Below are 16,346 nucleotides of genomic sequence, written 5' to 3' on the forward strand. Positions count from 1 at the left end.
GCGATGTGTGCGTGTGTGTGCGTGTGTATGTATGTGTGCGCGCATCCAAACAGGGCGATGTGTGCCATCGTCACTCACCCTAAACTGCAGCTGTAGACGCTCCGCACCGGTACAGTTACATCCTCCAACACACATGACATCTGCGTGTCTTTGTTTAAGTCTCTCCTGCAGTGACCGAGGCTGTGGTTCTTTATAGATCCAGTGCTGCGTAATGTCAGAGACGCAGACAAATGCGTAAGATCCAATCTTGGCCATATTCCGTCTCCAAGGCTTTGTCTCCGGAAAAAAGTACACGGAAAACATTGCCCAAAACCTGCTCAAACACGAGCCTCTAATCAAACGCGCTGCTCCGACTGATTTATCCTCCGTGTGAGTAAAAGCGAAAATGAAACTACCACTTAACGAGCGCACGGCCTGCACTGCGTAGTTTCTTTTTTTTTTTTTACTTTGCTGCTGTACCATTTGTTTTCTATTTTGCTTTCACGTATTGTGAGCCCAGAGGCACATTTTATTCTAAAGCAGCTTTGAACGCATTGCCAATTTTATTGTAAGGTTATAAATACTGTCTAACAACGATCATTAGGCTATTTCATTTCAAACCAACTTATTATTTTTTTGATTGTACACTACCGTGATGCACCAAACCACGGGTCCTGCACCGTGAACCGAACCGTTAGAGCTGAACCCCTAATATTTATCCATGCTTATTCCACTGTCTCTTGAGTTCTATTCCCTGAGTTTAGCGAACATATTGTAGTTGTAGTATATAAGAAAGGAGTACGGGTGCATCAATCACTCCAATTGCAGTTTGTTTGAAATTATTTTTAGCATTCATTATTTTACCCATTTGTAGTGGCCATATCTTTTGGAATGGGTTGGGAACCACTGGTCTACAGCTGAACTGTGTGACGGGTTGGACATTTCTTTGTAATCACTCATAATCTCAGAATATCAAATGTGGAGACTAGCGAGGCCCGGCCGAAGGCCGGGTCTCAGCTAGTATTACATAGAAAATACAATACAAGTAATCAATAACCTGCCAAGAAACACTTGCTGATACTGAAGGCCAGGGAGAGGAGGTGTGTTTTTAGTCTGGACTTGAACGGTTCCACACACTCAGAGGAAAACTGTTCCATAGTCCAGGCACTGCCACAGAGAAGCCTCTATCACCTCTCCTTTTCTTCCTACTTTAAGGAACCTCCAACAGGAAATGGTCAGCTGACCTCAAGGCTCTTGACTTGAAATACAGTCGCAACAGATCACTCAAATAGAGAGGGCCCAAGGAGTGGAGACATTTCAAAACAATCTCCAAAACCTTCAATTGAACACGAGAGCTGACAGGGAGCCAGAGCAAGGAGCACAACACAGGAGAATGTGCTCACACCTCTTACAGGTCAGGAGGCTCTGCAGCCTGTTGTCCACTCTGCAGGAGCTGCAGCATGTTGTCCACTGTGCAGGAGCTGCAGCATGTTGTCCACTGTGCAGGAGCTGCAGCATGTTGTCCACTGTGCAGGAGCTGCAGCCTGTTGTCCACTGTGCAGGAGCTGCAGCATGTTGTCCACTCTGCAGGAGCTGCAGCATGTTGTCCACTCTGCAGGAGCTGCAGCCTGTTGTCCACTGTGCAGGAGCTGCAGCATGTTGTCCACTCTGCAGGAGCTGCAGCATGTTGTCCACTCTGCAGGAGCGCTGGTCCAGCCCAATATATAAGGCATTACAGTAATCCAGACACAATGCTACAAATGTATGGAGAGCCTTTTCAAACTCATGTCGAGGAAGGTCGGACTTCTCTTTGGCCAGAGTCCTCAGCTGGACTTGATGACAGAGTTTCTGGATGATGTTTCCACAGTGGTCAGTGAACAGACCTCCTCGTCATGAGTGCTTTATGTCGCTCTGGGAGAGAGATGGAGATTGAGAGAAAGAAAAAGGCCACAGTGCTCAAACTCCTCACCGACTGTGGTCACATGACTCATTTAAATGTGGAGTATGATGTTCGCTTTGCAATGTCATGTGACTTTTCCATTTCAGCTAAACAAAGAGAGTGTATCCTGGTGTTCTTCAGTGCTTTAGTCTTTCTTTGTTGAAGTTTGTAAGTCGTCTGCAGAAGCTGCATCTCCTTCACAATATCTGCTGTTCACAATCCACAAAATGCAGATTCAGATTATTTCTATCTTATTTCTGTTGTCATTTTGTGTTTGTGCATCAATACAAACATTTACCACCAGTCCCATATTTCTGTAAGTCGTTACTTTTGCAGTACCGCGTCGTCCCGTCCGAGGCTCTGGGGGGCATCACGGCGCTCTGGAAAACGTAGTTGATGCCGAAATATTTTTATTACTACGTATCCATAAATTTCTTGATCTTTATAAAAAAAAAAATACGAAAAGTAGGAGTTCAAAGCACATTCCACTGCATGTGTAGATGATATTTTCAGTATTTATTTTGGCCCTTTCACACGACTATTTTGCCCAGTTTGTCATTAAAAAAATGAAATCCTGCATAATATGTTCACGATTGTGTCCTAGCGTTTCCAGATTAGAATATTTAGTGACCTCTTTCCATGTGTTTGATTTCCATGTTGATAATGTAAGTGTCCCTCCTTCACTCTTTGCTCTGTTTCCATCATGCTCCTGTTGAATGACTGACTCCTCCCAACGCCTTTTGCTTTTCATTTGCAAAGGTTTCAGATGAAACCTTTATCAGCTCGGTGCGTGGCCTTCACTGGTCACAAAGATGCTGTAGCTCCCGTCTACGTCACAGCGCACGCTCACACATCTGGGTCCGTCTCATGGCGCGTGCTCATTTGCATGCCGACCAGCGCGCGGGTCTTTATTTCACTTTAATTTGTCTTTCGCGGCAGAGTCACATTAACCCCGCGCCTCGTTACTATGCCGCGCATGGTGCGGCCCACGCGGGATGAATATTCATACTGAGGCCCCTCCTCCATGTTCTCCTACGCGGCGCGGACACACTACGTGCCCACGTGGCGCCATGGCCGCGCACGGCGGGTTCCTTGTTCAGACTCGGCCCGTGCGAGTGTCACAGTCCCCGGGGCTGCTGCTGCTGCTGTGTGCGCTGAGGGCCGCTGCTGTGAGGGCTGACACCATGTCCAGGCCGGACGTGCTGCCCGCTCCTGGGCGCGCTCTGAAGGGGAGAGAGGACAGGATGGTGGTGGCAGGTAAACACATAGAGTCTGAGTGTGGCTGAGAGAAACTTTACAGCTCTGCGGGGCGTGTTGCTGCTGAATGAGTATGAGATGTTTCACAGCAGTGAAACATCTCATACTCATTCAAGTGTGGTTTGAACAATAAAGCACACACATGTGGGCTACATTTAACATGTTAAAATCACAAATTCACTGTCTGTTTTTTTGGGTCAAAATCATCCCCCACAACAATGATTACAGAAGCTTCACCCGCACTTAGAAAGGGTTTTTAGATGTTCACATGGGACGGCAGTGGTGCAGAGTGGAGCGGGCTGTCTTGTGACCAAATCACACAGGTGTACAATGTTCCTGTGTCCTTGGGCAAGACACTTCACTCTCCTTGTCGTCAGTGTCTGCGTAAGAGTGTGAATGGGTGAGTGGCTCCTTGATGTGGAGTGCTTTGAGCATAAAGCAAGTAGAAAACCATATAAAGGTGACCATTTAACATTGGCAGACATTGTCTGGGCAAAACCCATTGAAAAATGAGAAGAACCAAATGAACTAAACCAGAGGGAGCATTAGGCTGGAAAAAAAAACAGATTATGGTTGATATAAACATTTGTAAAAAGTGTTGTGACTATATAGTATAGTAGTATAGTATAGTATAGTATAGTATAGTATAGTATAGTATAGGTTGATTGATTTGGGACAGTGGACAGTCCAGACACATGGGTTCACTTTGTCACTCCTGCTGTGTCCTTCGTTGGTGTAGTTGTTGTAAATCTTCCATCTGCAAACATCTGTTGTTTCTGAGGAGGCAGATGAGGATATCTCCTCTCAGTATGGCTCGCTGTAACTGGAGTAATCTGGATGCCATTGCTTTATGAGAACCACATCAGCTCCAATAGATGCTTATAAACGTCTAAGTGCACATATGGACTTTGCAAGTTAGCCACGGCTATCGATGTTGTGAATAGTGAATGATTAAACAATCTGTGTGGATAGTGTTCGGAGCGTTGTCCTAAAGCAGAGGTCATGAAATGGTGGGTGTCGGTCCGAATCCGGACCCATGCACAAACCTGTCCAGCCCTGGACCTTGCATCCAAACTTTGGACCTGATCATGAACTCCCAGAGTCGAGTGGCTGCGAGGTCTTTCTCTCTGTCTCTCTGCAGCAGAGCGGTCACTACGGCCCAGGTGAACAGAAAGAGAAAGAGCTGTTCCCTGACACTTTTTATTTTTGTTAAACCGGCTGAGGCATGACTGAAATGTGGTTCACTAAACACCCTTATTATCCAATTAATTATGCAGCACAATCGTTAACTAAATTGTTCCTCTGTTTCCCCATTGTTTTCTAAAAAAAAAGAGAAGCGAGCAGGTCTGAACCTGGACCTCAGTGTGTAGTACTGAGCCAACAGGAAAAACAGGACTGCGTTCGGCTCTTTTGGACACACCATTATACAAACCCCAGCTCAAACAAAAACAAATAACAGATCTCAAAAGATAAGGCTGTAAACCTGTTGATTAAAGGCATTAGAGAAACATTAGCCAATCGACTTTGTCACCTTTCCAAAGTCGATTGGCTACTGGTTTGTCAATCAAACATTTTGCGTATGTGCCGCCAGTACGTTATTCTCGTAGCTCACACGCTGTTTGTCTGCTGCTGCAGATGGCGGCAGCTCAGCTTCTTGTGTTTGTTTGAAGTTGAGCAGCAGCAAAGGCAGACAAAATCATGTACAACCTAGATGTAAAAGGAAGTCATTTTTGAGGTAGCTGAACCTCAAAAAGAAAGTGGAAGAAAAAGGAGCCGATCTGTCTGGGAGATTCTTCTCAGCAATGGCGTGAGCTAAAGGAGCTGAAGAGTCTGAAGATGGATGCTTTGGTCACTAAACTTCTGCTGGACAGGTAAATTCTGTTATATTCTAGTAAGTACTGTATTTTGTTAATTAGTAAACATGTAAAGTCAAAAACATATAAAGTTGTACGTTGACAACTAAGGGAATGCAGGTCAATAGTTGGATTTATTCAGAGGCTACTATAGTAGCATATGCGGCTAGTTGGAGAAGGGGCGATTGATTGTGCACAAGCATCAACATTTCTTTTACCCGGAGGACATACTACTTCCATTCCCTAGAGTGCAGCTCACACCTGTGTTTGTCCGACTGAACAGTGAGCCGTGGCACAGCTGGTGCTCACGGGCCATTTGGCACCTCGAAAACCTCGCGTTCTATACTTGTTCATGTTTACTATTCAAGCGCACGCTAGATCGGGGATGTTTGTGAAATGATCAGCATTTTCATTGCTGTGACTGTGTAGGACTTTCTTATTTCTCCAGTTAGCCTCGGCTACAGTATTAGCTACTAAGCTAGTAATGGTTGTCCGCTCCTGTCACTCCCTGCTCCACACACTAACGCAGACGCCCCTCGCTTGTTCAGAATACAGAAGTGCCGCCGCTTATTTGACATGTACAACTTTGAGCAGGAGACTTGTGAGACTCGGCAGCTCGTATAACGTCAGTGTTACTCCGGTCGTGAGGATGCTAATGTGGTAGGCTAGTGTAGGCTACTTTGACAAATTAATCGTTAATTTTTCAAAATACATATTTAATGAAGAATACAATACAATACAATATTCTCATGCGGGCATGTTAACATTGTGTGTAAATGTGTTTACAGCCAGGGTTGCCAGGTCTGGAGAGCCAAACCCGCCCAAAAATATCTGAAAACCGCAGAAAACCTGCAGACATACGGCGCCTGGAATTTTCCATATTGTTTACTTGTTAACAGAGCATGCGCTCCTGCGATGATGAGAAACCGCCCCTACCTCCCCCAGCTTACAGAGCCTTCGATTTGCCTTCGAAGTAGTGATTTTGATCAATAATAAGATAGAAATAGACAATTTGACATTGATTACAGCAAGGCAAAAAAATGCAGACATTTTTTATTCACATGTGGAATGGCTTTAAAAAACGCCCAATTCCGCGGATTTACTGCAGACCTGGCAACCCTGTTTGCAGCTATGACAACATCACGTGAACCCCTTTACCTGGTTACATGAGCTATGGGTGAGCCTCCCTTACCACAATAATGCTGAAGTCACTCACGGACAGGTTAGTGTTTTGTGCTGATTAGGATTTCTGAATAATAACGTGCACATGGGTGGTTATACAATACAAAAAGTAATATTCCAAAATATCAATTCTACATGTTTGTTCTGGACCTTTGCTTGACATTTTTTAAACACATGTGTCTGTGTACATTGTTGCCATTTTATACTAGCATGCTACTATTATATATTATATTACATATTATATTTCACTGCTGTTTCTATGTTCTATTGCCTCAAGAACAAATGGAGGACATTGATGAACAAGAATTCAACAGCATTCAAAATGCTACGTATGTATTGAAATAAGAGGATTTGGGTTTTGTTTTTTTAATTATATTATTGTGTTACACAGGGTTGTTTTGGATGATGACCAGGGTGAAACATGGAATCCAGAGATACAAACGGATGGGATGAGACGAAGGAGTTGGGCTCAGATGACGGTCAAGATTGAGATTATGTTCCATCTAATTGCGGTTAGTATATGTGATTACTTATGGCATTCATACGCTGGGTGAAACAGCTCTTCTCCATGAAGGCAGAGTTTCTCTGGTTGTGATGTTTATCTGTGGAGTGTGTGGACAACTTCTTCTCCCACTTCTTGGGAGTCATTCTACATCATGGTGTCTGTGCAGTATTGGGCACAAAATCAGCACTGTCCATCCAAGTGTACATAAACTAAATTCCATATTATGTGACCAATACTGTATGTATATCATTGATATTTTCAAATTACAGTAAACATCTCTCACTATGAAAAACTATGGATTCTTTCCTTTTCAGCGCAGACATTTGGCACCAGTTCTAAAAACCTAAAAGACCAGTTAAAAACAGTAAAAGGATTGCTGCAGCATGTATTGGTTCTGATTAACTTTGTGGGCCAGATCTTGTGACTGGCGCAGTCCGTGCGCAACTCTAAACGCAACATAATACACGCACGATCTTGCATGTGGCGCAGGGTTTGCTGCGCCACTAGGGAGAGGGCGTTTTTTAAGAAAAAGAGGCCGACTGAGGCGTGGTTCATGACAAGCAGAACTCGCGCTACTCTTCTTTGGCAACCTTCTCATTATGTTCCTCTTTACATCGCGCTGCCTCGTCTTCTTCCTTAGAATCAACGTCAAATTGAAAACAAAAGCGAAATTGCCTTGAAAAGTCTGTTTGAGCGAAGGTTACGCACAGGTTTACTTTGATACTGTAGATCAACGCGCTCACCCCCAACACCAAAACAACAACAGTTTTCCATAAATAAACCACACACGCCTTCAAGTGCCACAACACCAGGTCTAATCTGAGTTTTAAGGAGATATTTCCATCGTGTGTCAGTGTTTACCTCCTGATGATGCTCCGTGTGTAGCCACAGCTCAGTCCAAAAGAAAGACGGGCATCGCAATTTTTTTTTCAGCCGCTCCAAGAATCCTGCAGCTGTAGCACAAATGTTCCAATACGCTACAGTTTTCTAGCAACTACTGCATAACTCTGCAACTCCTCTGCAGCCGATATGACAGTTTCTGAACAATTAAATCCTGTACATTTCGTAACTTTGCGCATTCGAACGGTGTCCAGCGCGAGGCTGCCTCTCTGTCCCGCCCGCTCATCTTGGAGGGTAGCGGAGGGACACTTTTATTTCTTTTATCTTTATTAAACATTGCGCGCTGCATCATGCATGTTACGTGTGTACAAGAGAACCCCTCCCTGCAAACCTCCGCCTTCCGCAGGTCTGGGGAAAGCATGGGGAGGGGGCGGCACCACAACATCGCAATGCGAGTCTGCCCCCCCCTCCTGTCCGGCCCACTTTTTGCGCCAGGTATGACACTGAAGATTGCAAGGAGCGCCACCCGTCTGCGTAATCGTCTTCTCTACAGCCTGCGCTATGAACCACAAGATCTGGCCCTGTGTGTTTTATATACAGTATTTGTAGTATGTGTTGTAAATATGTCTTTATCTGTCTAATAAGGCTGGGTGTGAAAGCAGTGAGCCACACTACTGATCTGAAACTGTGATATAACCAATCATTTCTAATATTGCTGTAGAAATGGCATGAAGATTTACACCCCGTCACCAGTGTGCATGAGTGGTTCCTGGGTTCCTGTCATCATGGCCCCTTGAAGGACAATGACAACAAGTTGCTGATTCCAAAGGGCTCTGTGGCACACAAGCCATTTCACAGTGAACATCTACATTTGCATTACATATTTCAAAAATGTTTCATTCAGGTCCACAGCAGATTTGGAGCCTTTTTATAGTCACATGTTGATGTATGCTGGGAAGAGATTTCACTTCAGTGACACCGTTTCAAGAGGAAGAACGGATCATTACAGTATGTTCATTTTAATCTTTCACATAGAACTCCCTTTGCCTATGTTTGCCATCATGTCGTCTACAAGGCCATAATCCAAATTGCTCTGAAAGATTATATCAAGTGTGTTAAATGATCATGGAAAAGCTCAAATAAAAGGTTTATAAAGTCATATTTCTGTGCAATCCATTGATTTTCTTGTAATCAATTAAATGTAAGAGTCAAACGGTCAGAGCTAAACAGCACATTTTACTGGTCACTAATGTGGAAATAAGTCTAAATCAAAGATTCTGGACAGATTTCTGTGATAAACCGCCCTTCACTTGACCATCTGTAATAAGTGTTTCTTTGAATAAAAGCAATAAAATTGAGTTAAGTGGTTGCATTTGCCTTTTTGTATCCACATGGGCAATTGGGATGTAAGGAAGGTATTGTGAGCACGAGAAACGATTTGGGGCAGGAGCTGAACAGCTAATGGTCAATTATCTTCAACTTTCACAGCTTGAAAGCCTGAGGGAATGGGTAGAAGAAGAAGATCTTTATTTATATAGCGCCTTTCACAGACATATAGTCACAAAGCGCTTTACATGAGACAGTGTGCAGTTTCACTCCACACTTGGTGGTGGTAAACTACGTTTGTAGCTTCAGTTTCCCCTGGGGGAGACTGTCAGAGGCGCTTTCGCGACTACACACGTCTGCGCCAACGGACCCTCTGACACCACCACACATTCACTCACACACATCATTCATCCTGGCCTATTGTGCATGTTTTTAGTGGTAGGGGAAACCGGAGTACCCGGAGGAAACCGACGCAGACACGGGGAGAACATGCAAACTCCACACAGAAAGGCCCGTCCAGGTGGGAATCGAACCCGGACCTTCTAGCTGTGAAGCGAGAGCACTAACCGCTGCGCTACCGTGCCGCCCATTGTGCCTTTGATAGGTAAAGTCTGTTCACATTGGTGATGGATCGTAATCAGTTGCGTAGCAGGGGTACCAAGGGGCCCCAAGCAAGAATGTCGGTAGGGGCCCTCTTGCGGCCGCCCGTTGTACTGCGCACTGGGAGAGAGGACGTGATTTGGGCAGGAGCGGGTCCCCTGACAACTCCCATCATGCAGTTCTCTGCATAAGTTTCCCTCAAAACAGAAGGCTGAGGTTCTTTGGGTGATGATGAGTGTTACAATAAACTGCTTTCACTATTAAAAAATATAATCTGGTGGAGCCATGAGTAAAAAAGTCTGTCCACTGCTCATTATAGGTTAACATAGGGAACCATGACTCACTAAAGCATGCAGGATGATGGGGATCAACATTGCCAGAGGTGTTGGTGGTGAGAAGGTGTAATTGCACCAATAAACTCACCAGGGAATCTGTGAATACTAAGCGTTTGTTGCAATCTTATAAAGAAAGGACTAGTTTGCAGGGGCCCTTGACAGTTGGCGGCTACACCTCCAACCAAAATGTATATACTTCAATTCTGGAGCCAGTATTAAAAGTATCAATACTCATGTCTAGTCACAGGTACATGATCATTCTTTATTCAGACTCTAGGTCCATAGTATAAAAAGACATATATATAGACAAGACTCACTTAAACAATACATACATTATAAAAGACAGCTATACCAGTGTTTCCATAAAGGACACTGGTACCGCGCAGCACAAGACCTGGGGTTCACCAGAGCCACCACCAAAGAGTTCACAAAGTTGTTGAGGCGACAAATGAATTTAAAATACAAAGTTCTCATTAGTGCCTGAAAGCTGTTGACACGAGCCTGGTTGAACAGCAGACTGGCACTACTGGACCTGGGGTTTTTAATAGCATCCTAAAAGCATCATTATGTGCGACTTTGAGCTTCTGTAACGTGGCTTTTTTATATTTACACCACAGAGGAGCTGTGTACAGAGGTGTGCAGAAACTTCTGAACAGATTAATTTTTACACTGTCAGAGCACATGTGAAATTTCCTGACAAGAATATTTCCTTGGGCATAAATTATATGACATTAACGATTAATATCATCACAAAGGCGGTCTGTAATAAAGTGACCCAAGTATTTTGTCCTGTTGCACACAGTAAGACTTTGCCCAGACAAGTAGAAATGTGGGAAACAGAGGTCCTTATCTCCTTTAGTCCGACATATCAATACAGCACTCTTTTTCGCGTTGTATATGATGTCATGTTTGAGTCCATATTCCGAGCAAACATTCAGCAGTTGTTGAAAGCCAGCACTACTGGGAGAAACAATGGCCAGATCAATCGGTGCCTATTCTCTTATCCACTGTAATAAGTGTTTCCTTGAATAAAAGCAATAAACTTGAGTTAAGTACTATTTGTAAAATAATAATTATATTTTATTATACTACATATTTGACTTTCGGAATATGATATAAGTCTTATAACATGCAGAAGTCTGCAGTTCTGTCTAAAGCAGAAGCTCCATGACTTCCTTCTTCACTTCTCAGTCTGTGATGAAGCCTCAGACTTTTTACTGGAAACAAAGAGCTCACTGTATTTAGTGTCATGTTACTGTCACTCATGGTGTCTGACCTAAAGTCTCACTCTGAAGAAAGTCAATCCACATTTACCAATTACGTCCAAATGCCCGGACCAAAACTAGCACCCTGAAGAGGTTGAAAAGAGGTTGTGTGAAAGCAAAAAGGCAAATGCAACCACGTAACTCAATTTTATTGCTTTTATTCAAGGAAACACTTATTACAGTGTTAGTCTACATTTGAAGCACATTTCTGATCAGTGGCGGCTGGTCCATAGGGGGCGCCACACTCTCTAAAATGTTTCTAAAAATATCATCATTATCTTATATCAATTATACAAAATATTGCATTATATTTTGCAGAAAAGCCTTTCGGAGATGTGTTTAAGATGTATTTTAAAAGGGTTTTCACTGGATTCCTTTATTACTGTGTGTGAATGCATTGTCTCAAACGGTAAAAAGCATCAAGATAAAAGAGTAGTTAGAACTACTATATTACTAATGTAATCTATACATCTTGTTTCTTTCTAAACCTTTAGACATTACTCTAAAGGTTTTGAGAAATTTCCTCTATTTTCCTCCGTAATGGGAATAATAATAAAAAATCCCCAAATTGCAGTATTTCCTCTCACTATAATCCCAATTCAATATGATGATTAAATGATCTGTTCAACTGTTTATAGGATTGTGTTCATCTGTTTGTTCCAAGTTGTGGAGCCTGTCCTCTCGTGGTGCTGAGACAGGTGGTTTGGAGAATGAGTGGGCACATTCATTAAAAGCAGTAGAGTTAGGTGTGAGTACATGAGGTGAGGCACATGAAAGTCCCCGAGTGGTAAGAATAGGCTGATTAAAGCGGCGCCAGCGGGACAGCAGCCGGGGGGAGGTGCCCAGGCACGTGTGATTCGAACTGTTCCTGAAAGAGCACACCGTCAGCAGGTTCTCAAGTCGAGGAGTTTTATTACAGACACTTTTTAATCAATTTGATGAAGTTTTTATGAAGACCTGAAATCACATCGCACAGATGAAAGGTGATGTGGTTAAATAGATGGTGCTGGAGCCTCGATCAGTTTTAAAAAGAATTTAGTTAATGAAGTGTCACGCTTCATCTGACATTTCCTCTGGGGCATTAGTGATGGGATTTACGGCTCTTTACTGGGAGCCGAGTCTTTGGGATCCGTTTATTTCAAAGAGTTTTTATTTTAAAATGTGAATAATTCCAGCCAGAAAACTCACAATATCTCTCTCAAAGACTCGATCGATAAAAGGCACTTTTTAATTGAAATCATTTTGAAAAATGTGTTTGTGAATCAAATCTAATAAAAAGTATATTATATTGATATTTTTTAGAGCGTTTAGCTTCGACTTCAGAGCAGAAAGCTTTGGGGTGTGTCCTGCGCCGTTGTTGGGCTGATTCTTGTGCCCGTTCAGGGGAGTTCTGGGGAAAATTGCCAAAAAAGATTTGTCTCTATTCACAAGTGAGATCCGGTTCAAATCTTTCACCTGAAAGAAGCTCGTGCATGATGGCGCTTCGGACTCAAAGTAACACCTTTCTGAGTGACAGTGCAGGATTTTAGAGGCAGTTGTGGTGAACGGGTCTGGGCCCATGTGGGCTGGACCTTTACAAGTCAAACGTAACCCTTTCTACTCTCAGATCTTGGATCTTGGCGTTTGGTCAAATTTGAGCCCCACCCACTCTGAGTCTCTGTGATTTGATTGGCTTCAGAGTTAGACTGTAGGTCAGACACCGTGAATGACAGAAACATGACACTAAATAAAGAGCTCTTTATTTTCCCTAAAAAGGCTGAGGCCTCATTGCTCTTCAGTCACAGACTGAGAAGAAGAAGGAAGTCGTGAAGATTCTGCTTTAGAACATTACACTTCTATAGGCTTTAACTACACTTGGCTAAGACGGGGTAAAGAGGTTAACACCCGCCCCCCAGGTTGGGAACCACTGTTCTAACCAATTGTTCCCGTGCATTTGACCCACTTATCTTTGTCGCTAGATGCAACTACAGGTCTTGATGATCCGGAGTACCTTAGAGAAGGAAATGAAGGTTTGAGTTTTACAGGTAAGCGAGAGAGAACACCTGGAACCATCCTCTGGGTTCAGTCCCCGCTCAGACGGAGCCTCTTGGTGTAGATTTGCATATTCTCCCTGGGTCTGGATGGGATGTGACTCATTGACCTGGCTCTATCTGGAGATGGATTACCTTTGAGATCACGTTTGTAGAGCTACTACTGAAGCAGCCTTTTGATCTCTAAGACTCCATTGAAACTTGACTTGGTTGTTTGCTAAAGGCATATTACCAAAATAACTGCAGACTTTGCCATGTGCTGAAGCATGGTTGATGTGTGACCCTCTCTCCCCACAGGCCTGCACAGGTTGGCCTTGTATTGTAATAGTTTCTAATGTTAGGTCTAGCTGCAGTGTTTTGCAGCTCCCAGCTCCATCTGGGAATTTTGCGCATGAGAGCTCCACCCCATCGAAGATGCTGCTCCTTCTGTCGGAGCAGCTCTCACACTGCCCCCCGCGCCCATCCCTACCGCGGGGGGCAGCTTAGGTGGAACAGCCCGTGTGGTGGCGCTCTCTCTGCACATGCACCTGCATGGATGGACCAAGTGATCACATCCAGACAGTCCTAACCTTAGACCTCTGGAGTTCAAACTGAGCGCTGAGTACGAACTCTCATTGGATTCATCCATTCAGCAAAATGACATAAGTTTTATCTTCACTGCCATCAATTAAGTCTGCTGTTTTTCTCATTGGTAACTGTTTGAATACACACTGTGTGTGATGGGGAATGGGGGACCATTTCCACAAAGATAATACCTGCTGCCAAAAAGACTTGTGACCATTTATTTCCCCATCCCCGGCCGTGAGGAGGCTCCCTGGATAGGGAGTGAAACGCTGGCTTCTTGTTTTAGCATCAGTCCTGTTCTGGTTCAAGTAGAAAATTGATCTGAATTGTGACAATGGTGTCCATCAGGGAGAAGTGTGGTCCATCGGAATGATAAAAACTCAGTGTAATAAAGATATGAACAATCACAATCCACTAGACCCGTCATTTATAATGTTCTGAAATATGTAATGGTGATAAGAGACTTCTTTAGCCTATGCTTGTGGGAAATGCTTTAAGTGACTTTTCAAACGAGTTATACATATAAGATTCCCTTCCCTGTGCTTAGCCATGTTGTTAACATGAGTGAGTTCAGATGGAACGCTCAGAGGTGAAGACTCGTAACATCTAAGTGTGAAAACCCCCAGTGTTTAGATTGCTGCAGTAACAGCAGATTACAGATTATGTTCCTTCTAGACATTAATCTGATTGTCTGATAGAAATAAGCACTTGCTGAAGCAGTACTTGAGTAAATGTGGCGAAGTACTACCCACTTTGGTAAAAAGGTCCATGTTCATTTGTGACTGACTTTGAGACAGTTTTCAGTTCACTTTGAGTAGGTACAACCACATTCTAGAAGTGACCTTTCGCAAAAGCCCCGCCCTCTTGCACGCTCCTTCAAGAAGTGGAGTTTATCACTACCATAACGGGGAGAAGTGACTCTTTTCTGTGCAATACCAGCGCAATATCCTCCAGATTGAGGCAAAAATGGCTAGCAATGTGCAGTAGAGGATTTTAAAACATGCTCCGAAGAGGATACTTCAGTATTGGGGGCTAGTGCCCTCTCCTGCAGGGGAGGAGAGAGGCTGCAGTGGCTTTGTCTCCTCCGTACGGCTGTGGCTCAGCGAGGTAACAGCGAGTCATTACTCTCTGCACAGACATAATATCTTTAAGCCGCCAAGTCCCGTGTGCTGTAAGTGCAGTGACAATGACAAATCCACCCGCGGGTTCTGCTCAGAGCGACTACACACTTCGCACTTAAACGGTAAACGTGCAGATATTCCAGCGGCTTTTTTTGTGAAGGTGTCCAGCAACAACAGCTCATGACCTCTTGCCAAACGACAATACAGACTATTAATGAGAATTATCTTGTCTCTAAAGTTAGCTGGCAGTACTGTATTTATTTAGGTCTGAAATCTGTCCAATCCATTCACCGAACATTCCTGACTGAGGGCTGAGTACGGTTTCATTCTTTTTGATAGCAGTACTTTAACAATGGTTTTCAAGACTGATACCTGAACGATACCAAGAAATGATTTGCCATCTAGAATCAGAAAACAGAACGATAATGTGTGAAAGATCTGCAAATTTACAATGTCAGGTTCATCTCCAATGTCAAGAAATATGTGGAATAAAATTGGGGTAAAATCTGGAAAAAATGGGGAATACATTGCGTTAAAAGAAATGGTGGAAAATAGGGAAATATTAGTAATTTAAAAAATTGCAAAAATGACAGGAAAGAAATTGGAAAACGCAACAAGATGCTGTCCCTGGACCAACACCATCAAAAATTGGATCTAAAGATAGATTTTTTTTTTTTTTCAGTACCTGCTTTCGATACTTTAATTTTCTCGATACCAGTAGTCACGTGATCACGACCATTACAAGGATAACCGTCCGACTTCTAATTTTGAAGGCGTGTTTTTTAAGCTGAACTTGTTTTCCCAGCCTCCACACTCCCTCCTTCCGCTCCGTGTCCTGTACTCGCCGACCTTGGCCGGGATGATCACTGGCAGATTGCTACATGGTTGGGGCACAGCGGCTATTATTTTGAGTCAGTGCTGGATAGACTGCCAATATTTCTTCCCAACAGGATGGGAGAGGTCAGCTGACCAAACTCCATCTCTGCTCCGCGCCCCGCCGTAACTCTTCCAAACAGCTTGACAGAGGCGATGTATTTCTCCGTTTTGGGCCCATCTCTTGTTATCTTCAGATGCCCTTGCTGTCTGACTGTTGCTGATGCTGAGGGCAGTGTAGCGAGCGAGTAGGAGTGTGGATGTAAATGGAAAAACAGCTCGCGAGGGCCCCACTGAGAGCGGCTGATGCACCGCGGGTCTATGTAAAGCCAGAATCAAATTAATGTTTACCTTTTCAGCTGCTTCATCTGCTTTCACACGTAATCGAGTTTGTCTTCCACATGCGCACTCCTGCAGCTGGGACGGATTAATCCTCCTACGGTCCCCCTGACACCGAGCATCACGGAAACACTGGGGTTTAACTTCCATTCCAATTACACTCCTGTTTTGTGACTCATTGGATGTATTTCCATTTTAGAGCCGCGTCGTGTAACATTTCACTTAATGGATAGAATCAGATACAACCATTTATTTTATTACTGATATTTTATTGTTGAATAACACCTACAAAAAAGGCCGTGTGTTTGCTGTAGAACTTCACTGGGTGTAGGACATCT

At 43.7% G+C, this 16,346-nt stretch overlaps 1 protein-coding gene across 1 annotated transcript in view; it reads left to right on the forward strand.

Annotated features, from left to right (window-relative positions):
• Positions 1 to 3,031: 3,031 nt before the first annotated feature.
• msrab (methionine sulfoxide reductase Ab) overlaps positions 3,032 to 16,346 on the forward strand; it is a gene marked incomplete at its 3' end in the record, with an annotated part of 94,974 nt that continues 81,659 nt past the window's right edge. Inside the window, exon 1 of the mRNA XM_079574243.1 lies at positions 3,032 to 3,175. Within this exon, the coding sequence (XP_079430369.1) occupies positions 3,103 to 3,175 (73 nt within the window). The 5' untranslated portion in view covers positions 3,032 to 3,102. The remainder of the gene's footprint in view (positions 3,176 to 16,346) is intronic.

Source organism: Gobius niger (assembly GCF_951799975.1).
Source record: "Gobius niger genome assembly, chromosome: 16".
NCBI classification, from domain to species: Eukaryota; Metazoa; Chordata; class Actinopteri; order Gobiiformes; family Gobiidae; genus Gobius; species Gobius niger.